This window comes from Condylura cristata, unplaced genomic scaffold (genome assembly GCF_000260355.1).
Source record: "Condylura cristata isolate star-nosed mole 26May11 unplaced genomic scaffold, ConCri1.0 scaffold00021, whole genome shotgun sequence".
Taxonomy (NCBI): domain Eukaryota; kingdom Metazoa; phylum Chordata; class Mammalia; order Eulipotyphla; family Talpidae; genus Condylura; species Condylura cristata.
The window spans coordinates 34,424,915-34,438,039 of record NW_004567122.1 but is presented as its reverse complement, the minus strand read 5'-3'; the positions used below and the strand labels follow the sequence as shown (position 1 = coordinate 34,438,039).

General features: G+C 39.2%; 1 protein-coding gene across 1 annotated transcript; it reads left to right on the top strand.

Annotated features, from left to right (window-relative positions):
* Nucleotides 1-621: 621 nt before the first annotated feature.
* Nucleotides 622-12,751, top strand: GRXCR2 (glutaredoxin, cysteine rich 2). The gene is made up of 3 exons (XM_004686842.1): nt 622-957; nt 6,685-6,909; nt 12,569-12,751. The coding sequence occupies exons 1-3, from the start codon at nt 622-624 to the stop codon at nt 12,749-12,751; spliced, it is 744 nt and encodes a 247-aa protein (XP_004686899.1).
* The last annotated feature ends 374 nt before the right edge of the window (nt 12,752-13,125 follow it).

The following is a 13,125-nucleotide window of genomic DNA, read 5'->3' as shown; positions in this document are numbered from 1 at the left end:
GTGGAGTTCCATGATACACACTTTGAGAACTGATGGTCTGGTGATGGGTTTTGGAGTCAGAGAGGACTGAATTTGAATTTCTGTTCTGTTGCTTGGATGTAATAGACAAATGGGGAAACTGCTCTGACCCCTACTTCCCCTTCTGTAAAACATGGATAGTAATTTCACTGTAAGGTTATTGTGAGAATAAATTAAGAGAATGCATGTAAAAATCTCTGGCACTATGAAATGATCAGCAATCATACCTGTGGGTAAGACTAAGACACTTGATAACTCAGAACGGGTCCTACTGAATTGCTACCAGTTTAGTATAAATAAACACACTCATGTCCAGATTATGAAAAGCCAGGGTTAGGGGTAAGTTATGAGTGAGATCAGGATTCAGAGGGCAATCTTGACTTATGCTCTAACCACTCTATAAACCCACAATCACCTGTCTTTGCATGGGGGTTTATCAATATTTAATGTGTGGGTGTCAGTTGCTGTAAACTGAGCCATACCCCATCATGGACTTGAATTAATTATATGCAGGAGGAAAGAAAATAAAATGCCTTTTTCTCCAAGTCCCAAGTTCTACTGGCGACACGAAATCCTGGAAACCATAAGGTGAAATTGCTGCTGATGGAGGACCCAGAGAAGAAGCTGAACCAGAAGAGCGATGGCAAACCCCGGAAAGTACGATTTAAAATCTCTTCCTCCTATAGTGGCCGAGTGTTGAAGCAGGTCTTTGAGGATGGGCAGGAGTTAGAGTCGCCTAAGGAGGAATATCCTCACAGTTTTCTCCAAGAGTCCCTTGAACCAATGGATGGTGTTTACGGGTCTGGGGAAGCCCCCAAGACCCGGCCATACTCCCCTAAGCTGACTGCTCAGAGGATCAGCGTGTTTAGAGAGGGCAATGCTTATACTTTGGCGGGCAGCCAGTCTTTCTTCAACGATTACAAGGCGAATGACCATAAGGTTGGTATTGTGCATGGTGTGGAAGCTTTACATGCTAAGATGTATTTAGAGAACTCCCTACATGTTTCAAATTTGTGTCTTGCTCATCATGCTCCCTGGTAGCAACCAGAGCTATAGGTGCAACAAATGGGTTGTCACTACTAGAATAGATAGCTGGGACAAAAATAACATGCTTGTTAACTACTTACTGGAAAGTGCAATAAGCATCCATAGTATTCAAATTTTACCTGGAGTAAAAATTGCAGTGGGGCTTTTGGCTCAGTTATCTTAGTAAGCTAATTAAATAGAGATACAGTGGTTTTTAAATTGCCAGACTGCTGTGTTAGAAAATGATGCAACAAGTTGTTTTATTTCCTGAAAAAGCTAAATGTTTAAAGGTGCTCATTTTATTCCACTCAATAATTCAACTTGCAGTTTATGCATGTCTTATTTCTATATCTCTCCTCATTTACCTATCTATCTATCTATCATTCATCCATTTTGACTTCCACTGTTCATAAGTATGGGCACTGGGCGGATGGAGTCCTGGAAAGAGATGATGAAAAGTAACACAACCAGAGGATGTGTTAATGTGGAGGAAGTTTGAGCAAATATTTCAACTGAAACATATATTTTATCTGGGGATTTCAATTATTTTTTCCCCAGTACCATGGATGATCAAAGGCCCATATGTGATTTTCTTTTAAGTTAGAAGAAACTAAAAAATGTCACCGACTTCCAGAAACTAACAGAAATGTGTATATGCACTGTGCCAATGGGGTCATTAATGCCTTTTAAATAAAATCAAATACAATTATATAATGTTCAAGGTTATTAATGACTAGCACACCAGGATGTGTTCTCATCTTTAAAGTGTGAAATTTAGATAATTACTCTAATCATTTTTATTGTTAATCTCCAACAGGAACAGATAATGCATCTATAGCAGACAAATGTATTGGTCATGCTGGCATTCGAAAAAGTGTAATTATGGGCATGTCCATATTTATTAAAGAATTCCGGGCTTCTTTTTGATATTAAAAGGGACTGGAATGAACAACCCCTTCTGTTAATGGAATGGTTTGTGTTTACAAAGCATGATCACACATGCTTTCATTGGGTCTTCATTAAAGCCTTGAAGAGAAAGGCAAAATACAGTGATTCTCATTCTGCAGATGAAGAAACTTGAACTCCTAGTTGATCAGAAATCGTCCATCATCATAGAGTAATAAGCTGCAGAGCCAGAATAAGAACACAAGTCTTCCAATTCCTCAGACTTTTGGCCCCACGGAATATTTCTTTTCAGGGACTATGACCATAATGTTAACATCTATTGAGTGCTCATTATATCTTAGGTACTTGGCTATATTTTGCACTTATATTATCTCTTTAACTAGTTCCTATTTGTTGGTTTAGAATTTACAAGGTCATAGCCTTTACAAATTTTCTGTAACACCAGGCTAGATATTATTGAACTCCCTGACCTTCATATATCACATGTCAAATTGACATTTATATTAGTGAGTGACTAGGCATACATATCTCTAAAACCAGACAACTGAATCTTCATGACAGTGAGGCACAGATGGAGTGAGCACAGTACCCTGACGACCATATTGTTTGGTTTCTGCCTGGCTGGTTTATCCTTTTCCTCTTTGTTGCCCCATCAAGTGACACATCCAGATCTTTGCCAGCCTCTGAGTATGAGTGGGTGGTAGATTCGTGCATCTCCACCTCATTCAGTAGCACAGAAACATGTGGTCAACCTGGCTGGTGAAAAACAAGGAAATGAGAGCTGGGAAGTTATGATTTTTAAATATTGAAATCAATTGTAAAATAACCACTATAGGCCCTCTCTGGTGGCGCAGCGGGTTAAAGCACTTAAGCCACTTCTGCATGAGTTCAATCCCAGCCTGCCCCGGGGGGAGACCACATGGCGTGGCAGACCTCTCCTGACCCGCCCGCTGCTCCCCTCAGCAGTGTACTTCGTCGATCTGCCTGTTCTGCTCCCCTCTCTGTCTCTCGTGAATCCTCTCACCCTCCGCATCTCTGGCCTGTACCCCAGTTCTGTACGAATAAATAAATCTTTAAAAAAAAATAACCACTATAAATATTGACTATTCAGAAACATGGGGTACCATTAAGCACAATAGGTATTTGTACACCAAATACTTCTGAACTTGACTAGGTATTTGTGCACCAATGTTTACAGCAGAGTAGTTCATAAATATCTGAAGGTAAAGAGAATAACTCAAAAGTTCATCAGCGGATGAACGGACAAACAAAGTGTCCTATATACATACAATAAAATACTACTGAGCCTTAAAAAGGAAAGAAATTCTGACACACAATACAAGACGTGAAGATATTATGCAAATTATATGACAATTGTATGATTCCATTTACATGAAGAACCTAGACTAATCAAATAAATTATACACACAAAAAGTAGAAAGTAGTTACCAAGGTCTGGGGAAAACAAAGGGGGAGTTTAATGGATAGAGAGTTTGTGGGAATAAGAAAAATTTCTGGAAATGGGTAGTGGTAATGGTTACATCAAAATGTTAATATATGTAGCCCCTGAGCAATACACTTGGAAGTGTTTACAATGGTAAATATCACATTAGGTATATTTGACTACAACAAAAAATAGTATTTTTTTAAAAGCAAGTGCACTGATGTGAATTGAATATGGGTTTAATTGGTTTAGAATTTACAAGGTCATAGCCTTTACAAATTTTCTGTAACATCAGGCTAGATATTATTATTTCCCTCTATCCATTTATTTGGTGAACTTGAACAAGTCTTACTGAGTTTCAATATCATCCTTGTGATATAAGGTAATAAAAATATCTACTTAGATTGTTATGGTGATTAAAAAAGATAATATGGAAGAAACATTTAGTATTGAGCCTGGCATACTGTATATGTTCAGTAAATGTCATATATTACTGCGACAATGACCAGACTCTTATTGAAGAAAAGTAGACATTTAAATTATGTGATGGATAAAATAGTTAGAAACAATCAAATATTATAAGGAATTTAAACTGAAGTTTATAGCATTCATTTAAAAAAATGGAAAGAAAAGGAAGAGAAGTAAAATTTCCTGAATACCCACTTTACATATATAAATATATAAAGATTAAAAAATATATGAATGTATATATTTTGTCATTTCAGCTTCATAATAATTCTATGAGAAAGTGTTTTTCAATTTGAAAAATGGAAGTTCATCAGGGTAAATAATTTTCAATATCACATAGTTGTCACATAACACTTGAATAAAATTTAAAGTCAGGCCTGCCTGTCTCTAAGGGCCATTGAGATTCTAGTAACCACCAAGGCAGGTCTGCATTTAAACACAGAGCTGGGGTAAGGTTTTATGGCACTGTAACAACACTGCTCAGGCACACTGCCATTGCCATCTGAGTATTTCTGAATGCTCAATCACACCGGCAGCCGGCAGCCACATAGGCACTATGGGAGGGAACACATATTCCTGGCTCCGCCCTGGCTGTCTGTACTGTCAGAGTGGCTGTTCCTCAGGGGACCAGGTGTAACCAGATAACGTGAACTTTAGTTACATCTGGAGGTTTCTTTGAGCACAAGGAAGAACTTGGCCATTGGGGTGAATGAAACTTAAACACACCTTAAAGGTGACTTGGGACCCTCTACCTTTGGTGTACATTAAAAATAAATTTGAGATCCTGGTGTCTATTGGATACTGACCAGTTTAGAGGCTGAAGTTTGGGCCAGGTGACTGCAGGGCTTTTTTTTTTTTTTTTTTTTAATATATCAAGAGTTTCGCTTTGAAAAAACCAGGTTTAGATGTGAAAAACGTTCCCTAGTAACAGAACCTCTTCAGTTATTACTGGAAGTGGAAATGGAAACTTACAAAAGTACCACCATTTTTAGTTTCTGAGGTTCAGAAACTGATAGTCAGGAGTGTGAAATAGGAACCCAGCTTGTATCAAACAATAGGCAGTGGAAGCTGCCACATGATCCCTTAAAGAGAGGGAGAGAAAATAGGGCTGGGGTGGGGGTGGGGGTGGGGGGGAAGCTTGTGGCTTCATCAATAATTTCTGAAAACTCCACGGATGTTACAAGGAAGGGAACCTTCATATTAAAGTAGTTTCAAGCCACGTTTTGACCAAATTCACAAGGGGCTTTACGTACAAGTCTATTTAACTGTGGTTTATACAGGTCTATAAAAGCAGGGCAAAATATTTTATGCGGAAACATTTAGTTGTATAGTATGATTGTGCATGCACCACTAAGGAACAGTTTTCAAGAACTGCAGTAATCAGCTCCACCGTTTGCACAGTACTCCAGCTTTTGCTCTGTATATGCTCTGTTGCTCTGTTGCTCTGTAGTATTCTTCCACCCCATGAAGTTGATAGAAGTAGTCTCAGGGGTGAGAGTCAAACATTTTAGTCAAAGGGATGTTGCTCAGGCAATCAGGAAACCTGCAGTGTATTAGCACCGTCTTGACAACTGGGGTCTTAAACATTTAACCCCCTAAATTTTGGGGCCTGGAGATGTTAGGGTCTCCGAAGAGAGGGTAATGTAACATGCCAGCACTCAGCAGTTTGAGGACACTGCCAGCTTACTGCCCTGTATGAAAGTATTTTTGAATTTTAATAACTAGTTTAACTATTTGGATCAGTGTGTTTTTACATGAGCAAATGGAGGTTCTGAGAGGTAAACTACTCTCCCATAAATGACCAAGTGAGTAACAGAATCTCAGTTTTATAGTGGAAGGTAGAATCCAATCCCTCTAAGCTGTCCTAGTTCTAGGAAGAAATAAGTGTTCTTGGTGGTCAAATAATCTCTAAACATCTCTGCTCAGCATTTTACAAACATTACTTTAGTTTCCCCCAAACATGCCTGGGAGGTAGATGTTGTCTGGTGGTACTGAAAATTTATTTACTCCTCAGCAAATGATTAAGTAACACATGGTATACCCATACAAGGGAACACAGCTATCAATTATACTATAGAAGTATATTTGTGGGCATAAAAGATTTTCATTTATCTGAATAAGGAAAAAATTAGAAAGGAATATGTAAGTAATGTATGTTTATACTTGAATAAATCAAGTATATACTAGTATAACAGATATATGAAGATAAATAAACTGATCTTATGAGTAGTGCGATGCAGGTGTTAAGAATATGGACTTCAGAATGAGATAGAAGGGTTTGAATCCCAGGCACAGTCCCAGAATGACTGTAACTTTGAGACACACTTAACCTCACTGAGACAAGTCCCCTCCTCTGTAAAGTGCAGAATGCATAACAGAGGCATGTCTGGGGGAAACTGAAGTAATATTTGTAAAATGCTGAGCAAGATGCCTGATGTATTACTTCAATACTATTGTCTATGTATCAAAAATTTGGAGAAATATTTATTTAGAAAAATGTTCCCTAGCATTTAGTAATACTCACTGTGCCCAGCCTTGCATCAACTGCTGTGCTATGTGGTAGCAGTAGAAGATCTGAACCCTGGCCTATAAACTCTTACTGTTTAGTTACTTCAACATTAATTGTTCAGCTTTGTTTGATTACCATCTACAGGAAAAGGAGGTTGTTTTTCATGGGTTTCAGAGGGGACAAACCAGGCAATGAATGATAACTTTGGGGTCTGCTGGGATTATAAGTGCTAACTGATAGAAGGCCTATTCTTCCATTTCCCTGTATTCAGTGATAAGTGTTGGGTCACCATGCTCATTTTCCATTTCTCCAGTCTCCACCTATTATAGATTTTGGAAAGATAATCATCTACACAAATAACTTGAAAATCATTCGAACCCCCATGGAGAAGAGAGACTTCATGAGAAAAATTCTCCAGAAGGAAGAGGAGGCTGAGGAAGAGTCTCTGATGAGTAAAGAAGAAATCTATGGAGAAAGCCAGAATGAAGGGCCTCTGCCAGGGACAGAAAGCACATTTCCCCATAACCAGTATCCACAGGTACGTCAGAGTAACTCACTGTCTGATCCAGGGCTGGGATCTCCAAATGATTTGGTTGTGCAAACTGTAAGAGCTTTTGAATATGAATACTTTCAATATTTAAATGTTAAGAATGTTAAGGAATTTCAAACTTAGCTATATTTTAATTGTACCTTGATAGCAATAAGTCGTAAGATCATATTTCCAGTAGGCATCATTAAATTTTTCTGGATGACTTCTTTTGAGATCTGATTAAGTACTCAGTTGTATGCAGTTAGCAATGTGGCTTCTGACCATCTTTCTTGAAAGATGGAAAAAATCATCTCTGTTCTTTTCCTATGGGTTTGGTAGTTCTTTTGTTGTTTCTCAGTCTAGTTTCTTTGAAGAAAGAAACTTGTAAAGCCATGTCATTAGATTTTTTAGAGATGCTTAAAGCTAAGCAATATCACTTATAAATCCATTAGACTTGGCATAAGTAAACTTTGATATGTTGCAATATGCTGAAAGTGATGTAATGAGCTGTACACCAGTCACTTTATGTAAAATGGATTCACTTACATCACACTTATTCCAGGGACCCTTGGATACCACATTTGTCTAGGGACTGCCTGTCTTTATGAATTATCCATGTCAACTAGTTTACTAAAAATTAGTATGAGAATTTCTTTTGAAAATATTTTTAAAGTCTTATATCTTACCTACTTTATAAATACTTTGAATGTATTTTTGCTTCACATCTCTCAGCAGTGTACAATCTTGCCTTGGAAACCACTGCTCAGATAAGCTCAAAGAGGGTAGAGTGATGCAATTGATTAGTTCAGAGAGTAGGCTTAAATGTAGGAAGGCAATTTTGATGAATTTAAGCTGAGAGAGTAAAATCTTGGGCAGTCATAGAAATGAATGTTCTTTCACTTCAGATTCCACTTTTTTGGGACTTGAAGCTTTCTGTGTAATAAATAGCATGACATAATGGGCTAGAGGCTTCCTTATACTTTAACGATGACCTGCCCTGGGCAGGTTTAGGGCATAGAAATCAGAAGGCCATGACTAGATTGCAGCGAAAGACCCTTAAAGTCCTGCTCAAAACCACTCCTGTCTCCAGCCTAATCTCACCTTCATTAAGCTATTTTTGAAATGAAAATTAATCATGCTACCATTTCATCATCAGTTTGCCTTACATAAAATTTTACATGGCCTCTCTTAGCCTGGAATAAAACCCAAATTCCTCATCTGTTCTAGAAAGCACTCTGTTACCTGGTCACTGCTGGCTCTTGAGCTGCATTTCTCCTCATTCTCTCTGTCCCACACATATTTAGCTACCGCTCGTATTTCTTTGCTCTTCTTTACTAAAGGCAAATTCCTTCTCTTTAGAAGATTGTCTGTAGTCCCCACCACCCTGCCCTCAGATGCTGGGATCTCAGTAGAAGCATCAAATCTCTAGGGGAGATTTCCTTGCTTTCCTTGAGAATAAATATCCATGGGACAGACCAGTTATGGCAATTCACAACCCTCTCACAGTTGAAAACTTACATGTATCTGTGTGATTATTTGGTCAATATTTGCTTTCACCCACTAGGACTAGTTTCCATGAGGGAAGCAGGGGCCATATTTATGTTAGGTTTAATAATCATTCGAACATATTTAAGAAATAAATCAACTGTCAAAAAAATAGATGTTCAGTAATTATTAGTTGACTGTTGGTGGAAAGAATTTTATAATTTGGGATCAGATGGTAAGATGTATTATTTCTGTCTTCTCTTGCTTTTTACATACCACTATTCAGAACCTACCACAGCAGCAGGCAGACAAAATTCCTACTTTGAAATTCATTGGTTCTGTTCTTTTCCATACTGCATTGTAACTTGCAAGAGAATGTATTTTTAGAAGTGGGCCAGTAATGATAAACTGCAGTTCACATCACACTGCAGGCCTGAAGAAAAACTAGCAGGTCTGATATGACAATTACCTTTAAATCCAATTTGGAGAGATTTGTGTTTTTCAGCTGTAATGCCAGACTAGGCCAGAGGTATGCAACAGAAAGTTGTCATGAAAGGTAATAGTTCACTTGCCTGTCGTTTAAGCTTTGTTTTAAGTTGTTATTTGTCTACCCAATACTTCATGCAGTTGATGTGCAGACAAGTTTTATTCCAAAAGAGAGGGTCAAAGATCATCAAGGAGCCCCTCCTGACTCAGAGACTGTTTGTTCTATTGTATTAACAGGGAAGCGGTAGGGACCTTGATGAAAGAGCAGGGCAAAGCTAAAAGCCAGTCACACTCAAACCTCTGTGTGAACGGTAAAAGGAAAGGAGAGGAATAATTGAACTGAGCCACAGTAAAACAGGGAGGGAGAGAAATTGACCTTGCATTTAGGGGATTTGATACCATGAATCATCTGGGCTTCTTTACATTTCATGTGGGCTTGCCTTTGAAATAATAGTAATAATAATAATAGCTGCTATTTACTGAGGGCTTACGATCATCAGGCATCATGCTCAGAGCTTTCCTTTCATTCTACAAGACCTTGGTGAGGTGGGTATTATTAGTAGCCTGATTCTAAAGCTGAGAAACTAAGGATCAGATTAGTTAAGTTGATAGAGGTTACCAGAGCTTGTAGTCAAACCCAGGTCCACCCAACATCAATTACTCTGTCAAATCTCTAGGTTAGTGCTGGTTAGCATCTCCAAAACTATATAAGCCCTTTATGTCTGTAATGAATTCAACTTGGAAAGATTCATTTTTGTTGATCATGGCTAATATGAAATGGTTTAGGTAGGTCTGTCAGGTTCTAGAACCTAAACTAAATGCTATGTAACTGTCCTATGTCCTCTTACTATTTATTTTTTGTTGAGAATAAATTAAAAAAATACTGAGGGTGGAAGACAAAAGGTTATTATGCATGTCTTGTATAGAGACTCAATACTTGCTGAATTAATTTAACAGTTAAAAAGAGCACGTTGAGGCCCTCCCTGGTGGCGCAGCGGGTTAAAGCGCTGCACTGAGAATCTAAAGCCGCTTCCACATGAGTTCGATTCCCGCCTGCCCCGGAGGTGACCACATGGCGTGGCAGACCTCTCCTGACCCGCCCGCTGCTCCCCTCAGCAGTGTACTTCATTGATCTGCCTGTTCTGCTCCCCACTCTGTCTCTGGTGAAGCCTCTCACCACCCCTGCTCCTCTGGCCTGTACCCCAGTTCTGTATGTATAAATAAATAAATCTTTAAAAAAAAAAAAAGAGCACGTTGAGGGCCCTCTCTGGTGGCACAGCGGGTTAAAACACAGGGTGGTTGGAAGAAGGATGACAACCAGGGAAAGGTTAAACCTCTAATAATGCATCATATATCCATATGACATTAGGTTAAGTTTGATAATTTGTTATTGTTTTTATAGTAAGTTTATGAGGTGATTTCATTAATCTTTCAATGTCTGACCTGACATCCTATACAAATGAATTTTGGATCACATGCATAGTATTATTGTACTTTTTTTATAAGGTTGACTTACAGCAAAGAAACATCACTGGATCAATTACAAAACATAAGAAATGGTGGGTTTGACCAAAACATGAACCATGACAATTTGCTTGAAGAATATTTGAGCTAATTATTTATTTTTAATCCCTTTAAGGGAAAAAACAAAATTTCTCCACATGCCATAATCAATAAAATATTAACAAGAGAATACACAGACCTCATTTGGATTTTTATTCATTGGGTAGTCACCTCCATTCCCTAAATTCAGAATAAAAAAATTGTTATCTTCTTAGGTACTATGCAGCATGATGGAGTTATTATCAGAACTCATACCTCCCTTTTTAGAGATTATTTTTAGTTTTAGGTTGCTTAAAAAAAAACAAAAACAAAAACCAGCTTTGTTATCTGGGTGGAGTGACCCAGTGGACTGCAGCTGGAGTTAGTTCCTAGAATTTAAGGACAGGAAGGGTCCTCCTTACATCATTGTTCTGTTTGTTCATTTGGCAAATATGTGAACAGCAGAGCCAGGCACTGCATTAGGTGCCCAGTGAGTGATGGTGAAAAGGACTAGCCCAGAGAGCTTCCTGTCTTGTAGGCAACTGTCAGTGGAGTAAGAGACCAGTGTTTCATATCCAGAAGTGTGGGTGAGCAAGGCTTTTGGAGCTACTGCTGCTAAGCTGATGTCTGAGAACAAGCAGGAGTTGGCTGAGTTGGGAGTGGGCAAAGGTCTCTTTCCAGCTGGAAACTAGTGGTAGAGAAACCAGAGGACAAGAACCTCATGAAAGAAGTAACTAAACATTTAAATCAGCTAAGATTTGATTTTAAACTAAAGTTTTATCTGGAGGGCAAATGTTCATTAAAGGGTTTCTTGAATGGTTTCTATGTGGCAATTACAGCTGTAGGCTGCTTGATGAGATTGACATGAATGGAGAGAATATTCCACAAGAACAGAGCCAGGGTGCATGATGAATTTATACCTGAGTTGTGGTCATCTGGACTAGGATTGTGGGAACAGGATGGAGAAAACTGGATGGATTTGAGAGATGTTTCAAAGTCAAAATGGACAGAACTTCATGCTGGATACACCTGATCTGACTTCCTGGGGTTCCTTCTGTCTTGGAAGGCTCATGGTCTATGCAAAGCCTTTGCACAGAATCACAAAGATTGCTAAATTTCCCTGAGCTATTTAAGGGAAGAACACAACAGTAATTAAGGGACATTTTCTGGAAGGTAGGGGTTGAGGATTGGAGACTTAGTAGCAAGATTTAACTTTCACAGAGAATCTATAATCTGCTAAATGTTATATTATGGTATTAACATATTCTCTCTCTTAGTATTCCAACTACCCAAGGAGGTAAGTATTATCATTCCCATTTCACAGGTAAAGAAATTAGGTTCTGGAAATGGTAAGGGACACATCCAAGGTACAGCTGATGTCAGAGGCAGACCTCAAACCCAGGCCAGACCTCCAACATAGAGCTCTTAGTCACTGGGGCTGAGCATAGTTCTCAAAGATGATGGAGTGCTGCAAGAAGTCAGAGCCAGGGTCCTAAGGACTATGACATTGATTCATTCATCCATGTGCTCCCTCAGTGACACAGAATAATTTTTCTTCAGTGATGACCGTTAGACCACTACAATGAAGGGCTGGGCACATAGTCATTAGAAACAGGAACTCCAGTGCTCAACTTTTGGAGTGCAAAGCCTGCCTCCTCTTGTAAGCCATGTGACCTCTGGCAAAGAACTCAACTCCTCATTATCTTGTATTCTTATGTGTAACACAGGGATGATAGATCCCTGTCTACCTCCTGGGATGATGTGAGGATTAGATGGGTTGACATAGAGACAGCTCTTAGAACAGGCCTGGCAGCCCCTGTGCAAGCTAACAAGTGTTTGCTGTTAGTATTTGGCAATGAGGAAAATGAAGTCCTAACCCTCATTCAGCATCCAGAAACAGCAAGTGACAAGGGTGAGGAAGAATGGCAAATCCAGAGATGCAAGACACAGTAGGAGGGGCTCTTAATGTAGAGCTCTCCATCAGGGAAGTCCACTGATATAATTGCTATGAATATTCCATGCCTCTGGCCAGTTCCCTTATTGGCATTTGTGGGAAGCATTTTCATCTAATTCTATCCCAGCCTGGGAGGCAGCTCAGGGCTATTTTGACCTGCATATGAACAAATGTAACTAAACCCTGACCTGTCTCTTGCAGGAAGGGGAGATTCCTGAGGACAACTGTTTTCACTGCCGAGGGTCGGGCAGTGCCACCTGCTCTCTGTGCCACGGCAGCAAGTTTTCGATGCTGGCCAACAGATTTAAGGAGTCCTATCGGGCCCTACGGTGCCCTGCATGCAACGAGAATGGCCTGCAACCTTGTCAGATTTGCAATCAATAGCTGGTGGCTTCCTGTGTCTGATTTTATCACACACTCTCCAAAGTTAATCCTAATAAACTGGCTCCTCCTCCTCTTCTCTTTCCTTCTCCTTCTCCCTCTCCCAACAAGAAAGCTGCAGAAGCTGTGATAGCTTCCTCCGCTGGCAAAACTCAATTACTGAATGGCATTTTGTGAGGCAGCTAAAGTCTCTGTGTGGGTCTAAGTGTCAGTCATTTATGAATTAGAATCTGTTTTGAAAATGGTTCAGAAATTACCCTTCCAGGAACAAGTGTGTGTATCTCATTTAGTTTTCTTCTTGTGCATGCTAGTGAACAAATAAATGTACACTTCAGGCAGCAAGTTGAAGTTATTTTCTGGTTGGAAGTTATTTTGCA

Excerpts from the sequence above, each read along its gene's own strand:
- GRXCR2 (XM_004686842.1), top strand. The coding sequence starts at position 622 with ATGGAGGACCCAGAGAAGAAGCTGAACCAGAAGAGCGATGGCAAACCC. Across the intron at positions 958-6,684 it reads ACAAGGCGAATGACCATAAG|TCTCCACCTATTATAGATTT; the intron begins GTTGGTATTGTG and ends CCATTTCTCCAG. Across the intron at positions 6,910-12,568 it reads CCCATAACCAGTATCCACAG|GAAGGGGAGATTCCTGAGGA; the intron begins GTACGTCAGAGT and ends TGTCTCTTGCAG.